The 7,506-nt window shown below is 40.3% G+C and overlaps 1 protein-coding gene across 1 annotated transcript; it reads right to left on the reverse strand.

Moving 5' to 3' along the window:
* Nucleotides 1-1,856: 1,856 nt before the first annotated feature.
* On the reverse strand, nt 1,857-3,350 carry LOC107811826 (F-box protein At1g52495-like). The gene is made up of 2 exons (XM_016636820.2): nt 3,028-3,350; nt 1,857-2,919 (listed from the first exon to the last, which is right to left on the reverse strand). Exons 1-2 carry the CDS (start codon nt 3,036-3,038, stop codon nt 1,968-1,970), a joined length of 963 nt encoding a protein of 320 aa, XP_016492306.1. The 5' UTR covers nt 3,039-3,350; the 3' UTR covers nt 1,857-1,967.
* Between the last annotated feature and the right edge of the window lie 4,156 nt (nt 3,351-7,506).

Genomic DNA, 7,506 nt, shown 5'->3' on the forward strand with positions numbered 1-7,506 from the left:
TCAAGGTAGATGTTGTAGCCAACACTACTAATGTAACTACAGAAACTGGAAAAAAGAAAGATGAGGGAGTATCAAAGCATAGTCAGGAAGAAAAGGAACATACAAATACAGAGAAGAATTTGGAAACAAAGAAAAGCAAGAAAGGCAGGAAAAAGAAGAAAAAGGGAAATGCTAATGGCCTACTAAGGGTGAAGAACATGCTATGGATCAAGCAAAAGCCAAGCCATTTTGAAGAAATTGTGACAGAAGTCCAAGGAAATGAGATGAAGATCAGTATGGGCAAACACCTGAAAGAAACCAAAACAAAGACTCAGCTACAAGGCAGCACGAAATCGCATCAGGAAGAAGATAAGGCAATCACTCGGCAAAAGAAGAAACAAAATGCTACTGCTAGTACTATACCAGAAGACCAACTTAGTAAAGTCAAGTAAAACAATAAAGATATTCAATCTCCAATCATCGTGGATACCGCAAACGTGAAAAATAAAGGTATCCATCTTATGGTAGATCTAGGTTCCATTGCGGTAGTGCATAATGAGGAGAGACATGGCTCAAGTTTAGAGCATTTTCATGGCAATGATGATACTACAGAACAAGAAGATGAAGAAGAAACTGTGAATTCCTCTGAAGAGAAAGTTCCAAACAGTTTCAACACAGTCATGGACAGTGACTCTGAAAAGGATGAAGATTCAGTACTCAAGGAAACCAAAGATATAATCAACAAACAAGGACTATCACCTAGAGGTCACCAAAACAAAAAGAAGGCTAGGGGAGGTCATGGACCAGCCGAAAGCAGACAAAACTAACCCCTTCTATCCTTTAATGATTAAAGTCATCATATGGAACATAAGGGGAATGAAATCCAAGGGAGCAACTCTAAGACTAATGAAATTAGTCAACATATATAAGATAGACTTTGTGGCTCTTCAAGAACCTTTTCTGAGTTCAGACAAGCTTGAAAGATATAAAATAGCCTTGGGTTTTGACTATGCAGCAGCCAACAAAAATAGCAAGATATGGTTCTTCCATAGAGCTAATTTTGACTGCACTATCATCTCTGATAAGAGACAATAAATTACCTTCAAATGCAAGATGGATGGGGACAACCAAAACTTCTGGCTCACTGCAGTATATACCAAATAAAAGGCTGTGAAAAGAAGAAGGCTTTGGAGCAATCTCAGACACCTACATGATGTAATTGATGGACCTTGGGCTGTGTTTGGAGATTTCAACTCAATCCTAGCTCCGGAAGAAAAGAGAGGAGGAATACAACATAGTTTGACGAGGAGTCTAGACTTTATAAATTGTATTGAAGATTGTGAATTAGCTGATGCTGGATTCTCTGGCAATGCATTTACCTGGTGTAATGGTAGGAGAGAGAAGAAGAATTAGCAAAAGGCTGGACAGAGTCCTTATAAATGAGAATTGCTCAGACCTATACCAACAAACCAGAATAGATCGTCTTGCCAGAACAGGATCAGATCATAGACTCATTTTCATGGAATGCAATAACACTCATACTGATTTTATCAGATAATTCAAGTTTTTAAACATTTGGACAACTCAACCAGACTTCTTAAATCTCGTTGAGGACACTTGGAACATAGAGGTATATGGCAACTCTCAATGGATCCTGCAACAGAAACTGAAGACTCTCTCCAAAAAATTGAGTCTTTGGTCTAGAGAAACTATTGGGAATGTATTTGAAAAGGTGAAACAAATAGAGGCAGACACCCTAATTCTGGAGCAAACTCATGAAGACGATGACTCAGATGCCAATAGGGAGATCTTACATAAGGGACATGCAGAATATATCAAATGGTTAAACATGGAGGAATCAATTCTCAAGCAACATAAACATTGAGGGTCCGCTCAATTTAAGTTCAAACCTTAACATCAACTTAACAGTAATCCACACAATAGATGATCCCCTAAAATAGTATAGAGCTTAAGAAGAAAAATAGACATCAAACTGAGTAGATGCAATACTCATAATTATAGATACCAATAATCTTAGCATTCTCAGCAAGCCCCAGGATTCTCTCTGATCTCCACTTGTTTTCCTTCAAATCGTAGAATAAAATCCTATTTGTTGGATCATTATTTAGTTTCGTGAATGCGATCTCCTTCTTGTCAGTAGTACTAGTACATCTGCGATGTACTACAAAATTCCCATATGTTGCTACTGAGGATTGAGGAGGAATGACAATCTCAAGCTGCCTTATCCATTCTCCTGTTTCTGGACTTTGTAGAATCCAAACACGCATATAATTAAACATGACGTCAATGGCTGCTAATTTACCCTCAAGTTCTACCAGGTTAAACCGGCGTCCTATCCTCATCCCATAATTACGATAATTGTCCCACAATGAGATAATTCTGACCTCTTCGATTCTACAATTAAAGGCCACTATGTCAAGTCCGTAAATGTTGCAGTGACCACAGTAAAAATACACAGCTCCATCAACGTAAACTCCTTCATAATTCGTTTTTGGGTAAAAATTGGTTATCCTGTCGCAGTTGATCTCTCTCCACGTCGTTTCACCTAAAGTGAAAACCCAGCAGTGTCGGGTTAACTTCATCTTAGGGTCATAAATTGTCATAAGAACTTTGTGTTTTTTCAAATTTGGGTCAAAACCCAAAGAACAGTGACACTGATAATTAGTACTAAAATCAATGTCTAGACGAGGAAGAAATCTCGATTCTCTAGTAGTAGGATTGAAAATAAAAACAGGCTCGAAATTTTCACTCCATAAACAAAACAAACCTTTGGCGTACTCAACTTTGTGATAGCTAACACCGCCCAGAATGGAGGTGCTTTTGGTCTTTTTACCCAACTTCTGGTTCTGGCCGTCGTGTTCACAACTGTAGTAATAAAACTTTTCTTTACGCGGCTGCCTTGTGCGTACCAAGAATTTGCTGTTGGACAGAGAATTAGATATGGAGCAGCCCCTTTGATGATGAAGATCCACAAAATAGGGATCTCGGCCTAATCCGAAAAGAGAGCTATGAAATCTTGAAACGCACCTGGATCGCATCAAAGATATGGTGGGAAATCTAGAGAATATATCATAAAATTATATCTTCAGGTAAATCTTCAGATTTGTTTCCGGCGGTACAAATCTTCTTCATCTCCTTATTTTCCATGAGGAACAGAAAACATTAATGGTAGCTTCTGTCTACTTTATACAGTTACATGTACATGTGTTGGGCAACCTAGCTGGTTTTTACTTTTACGTTTCCTTCTAGTTTTAGGACTTTCGTTACTGTTGCCTTGACTTGGATAAATACTACTAGGTGAGGTTATGCCCTGGCCCGGCCAATATGTGTCTGTAATTTTATTTTTTTCTCAAGCATCGAAAATCTTACTATATTAACAAGTTCTTTCCAAATTATATATGAAAATTTTAATTTGAAAACAAAATTCAATATGGTTCATATGTATATGATCACGGTTGAACTAGAACTACAAGGCAAGATAAAATATACTCTATATATTTAGGCTAGTATGCAACAACTCAAGAATGATCCAAAAATCCTTTCTTTCTTTCTTTTTTTAACTTTTAGTACTACTGCTGTTTTGCTTTTTCTATAAATTCATTGGATAAGGATGTTTCCATTTTTTTTCTTTAATGTTGGATCAACAAAATCTTTTGAAATAGAAGACAAAGCCACGGTCAATTTGCTTATATAATTTCGCTTTTTATAAAATAAAGTCAATCTTAATATCCGAAAGACAAGATTATCGATTTTGTGACAGATAATATATCTATTTAACCAAATGGCAATAGATGTGAGCATCACTAACAATATTCAATGATCCAAAAAAGTGAAAGATATCATTAAATAGAGTAATAAAAAATAATGAATGACATTTACATAAATAAGAACGTGTGTGTCACGACCCAAAACCTAACATGTTGTGATGGCGCCTATCAATGGTACTAGGCAAGCCGGCTTTCCTAATATACTCCAGTAATTCAATAAAAGGTAGTTTAAAACTTTTTCATATCAGAATTTTTTTTCTTCATAAAAACCAAAGTTGAACTCAATATAGAATCAGAATGCGGAAAACTAGCCCAAACATCGGGGTGTCACTAAGTCAATAGCATCTACATAACCAAACTAATACAACCAGTATCTAAGTATCAATACAAGACGGAAATAAATATAGAAGGAGAGACAAGGTCCTGCGGACGCCGCCAGCTACCTCGCAGTCTCCGGTACTCGATCGCGCCCGAACTCAATGACATCCGTGATCAAACACATCTGGATCTGCACATGAAGTGCAGGGTGTAGCATGAGTACAACTACCTCAGCAAGTAATATAAATAAATAAGGAATTGAGAAAAATAAAGTCGAGCTACACATAATACATTTCTTTTCAGAAATTTCAGTAAAGGAATTTAGGCATGCTTTCAAACCGGTATTTAAAAATCAAAACATTTCAAGTTCATGTGAAACAGTGTAAGTCCTCCCAAAACATCACAACAGCAATGACTAGCAACAATGTGCATCAATAAATAAAAGCAATACACAACCTCACATGGGCTACTGTCACTCATCTATCTCGACAGCTCAATCGCTCGGCTCTCAACCTCAATACTCACACTCAAGGTACATGCGCTCACTGGGAGTGTGTACAGACTCCGGAGGGGCTCCTACAGCCCAAGCGCTATATTGATGCGACATGCAGCTTGACCCAATACTGCTGTGGTGTGCATCCCGATCCAATACTGTTGCGGCGTGCAGCCCGATCCATATATTACTGCGGCATGCAGCCCGATCCAATATCATGGGCCGAAGGCTTGTTCAGCGAGCAACCCGATCCAACATTTACTGTGACGCGCAGCCCAATCCAACATATCTCACACAGCTCACAAACCGGCACTAAGGCCCTATATCAGTCACTAGCCTTTCTAGCCTCACAATTATCACAACAACCCAAACAAAGACTATAACAAGTACAAATCAAATCATGGGGGGAGCCGGGACAAAATGCATAAGCAAATAATGGTTGAGTACAAGACAACAATTTAACAGTTAATGCAACAAGTCCATGACTACTGCGGGTCCCAACAAGGTTTCCACATAACCTAAGCATGGTTTCTAACATGTAAGACAATCAATAACTCGAAAATAAGAGTGAACAGGTAATAACAAAAGGTGTATTTGACTTCACAGACTACCGGAACGGACCAAGTCTCAATCCCACTTGGTGCATGCTCACACGTCTGTCACCCAACGTGTGCGCCACCTCTAAATATCAACATCATATGAGTTTCGCTGGGGCCATACCTTCGAGATCATATTTAAAATTATCAATTACCTCAAACCAAGCAAAATCCTACTCTGCGATGCCCTTACCTCTCAAATCAGCCTCCAAATGTCCTGAATCTAGCCAAAAACAATACAATACGATCAATATAGGCTAAAGGAACCAATTCCACAAGAAAATTACTAAATTATAGCCAAAATCCGAAATCGACTCAAAACCGGCCCACGTCTCGAACACCGATAAAATTTACAAAACTAGATAGCCCATTCACTCACGAGTCCATACAAATAAAATTTATCCAAATCCGACATCGTTTGGTCCCTCAAATCCTTAAATTAAACTCTCCAAAATCCCAATCCCTAACCCCCTATTTTCACTTCAATAATCCTACTAATTAATGATGAACAAAGCCATAGATTCACGAATTTTATACCATTATAGGTTATAATCACTTACCCCACCGTTGCTCCTTGAAAACCTTCGAAACATCGCCTCTCTCCCGAGTTTCTTAAACCCAAAAATTAAAAATGAAGACAAAACCACGAGCTGGGGCTTTTCTGCCCAGCACTATCGCACTTACGGCCCTTTCTTCCGCTTCTGCGATGCCGCACCTGTGGAATTTCCATCGCAGGTGCGGAACTCACTTAAGAGCCCAGGTTTCGCATCTGCGGCCCAAAATCTCGCGCCTGTGGAAGCGCACATGCGCATTTTTCTCCACTTCTGCGAAGCCTGCCTAAAATCCTCCTCTCTGCATCTGCGCCCCAGGCCTCGCACCTGCGGGCTCGCAGATGCGACAGACTTCTCGCACCTGCAGTGCCAGCCCACCTTATCCTTTCCCGCACCTGCAACTTCTCCAAACGCTTCGGCGCCATCGCACCTGTGAGCTCTCACTCCGCAGGTGCGAAAATATTAGTAGCAGCAGCTTCAGCTGCATTTTTCCAACTTTAAAAAACCGTTAACCACCCGGAATCACCCCGAGCCCCTCGGGACCTCACCCAAACATCCCAACAAGTCATATCAATATACAAACTTAGTCGAGCCTTCGAATCACGCAAAACAATAACAAAATACCAAATTACCCTCGGATTCAAGCATAAGAACTTCTAAACTTCCAAATTTGACAACCGATGCCAAAACCAACCAAACCACGTCCGAATGACCTCAAATGTTACACACACATCATAAATGACACTACGAACCTACTCCAACTTCCGTAATTCCATTCCGACCCCGATATCAAATTTTTCACTGTCGACCGAAATCACCAAAATTCCAACTTTTGCCAATTCAACACTAATTCCACTACGGACCTCCAAATCACATTTCAGACGAGATCCAATGACTAAAAATCACCTAACGAAGCTAATGGAACCACCAGAATTGAATTCTGAGATCGTTTACACATAAGTCAACATCCGGTTGACTTTTCTAACTTAAGCTTCTAAATAAGAGACTAAGTGTCTCAATCCATTCTGAAACCACTTCGGACCCGAACCAACTAACTCGATACATCATAATATAGCTAAAAAGCACAAAAGAAAGAAACAATGGGGAAAATGGGGCTATAACTCTTGAAATGACCTGTCGGGTCGTTACATCCCCCCTCCTCTTAAACAACCATTCGTCCTCAAATGAGTCTAGAAACATACCTGGAGTCTCAAATAGGTATGGATATCTGCTCCACATCTCTCGCTCGGTCTCCTAGGTGGCCTCCTTCACAGGCTGACCTCTCCACTGCACCTTCACCGAAGCTATGTCCTTTGACCTCAACTTTCGAACCTGTCGATCCAAAATGGCCACCGACTCCACATCATAAGTCATATCACCCTCCAACTGAACCATGCTGAAGTCCAAAACATGGCACGGATCGCCAACATACTTTCAGATAATGGAAACGTGAAACACTGGATGCACACTCGACAAGCTAGGTGGAAAGGCAAGCTTATAAGCCATCTCCCCTATCCTCTGAAGCACCTCAAAAGGCCCAATAAACCGGGGGCTCAACTTGCCCCTCTTCCCAAACCTCATAACACCCTTCATGGGTGATACCTTCAGCAAAACTTTCTCCCCAACCATAAAAGACACATCACGGACCTTCCTATCCGTATAGCTCTTCTTCCTAGACTGCGTCGTGCAAAGCCGCTCCTGAATCAATTTTGCCTTATCTAATACATCCTGGACCAAGTCTGTACCCAAGAGCCTAGCCTCACCCGGCTCAAACCATCCTA

The sequence above is a fragment of the Nicotiana tabacum genome, chromosome 21 (assembly GCF_000715075.1).
Source record: "Nicotiana tabacum cultivar K326 chromosome 21, ASM71507v2, whole genome shotgun sequence".
Classification (NCBI taxonomy): domain Eukaryota; kingdom Viridiplantae; phylum Streptophyta; class Magnoliopsida; order Solanales; family Solanaceae; genus Nicotiana; species Nicotiana tabacum.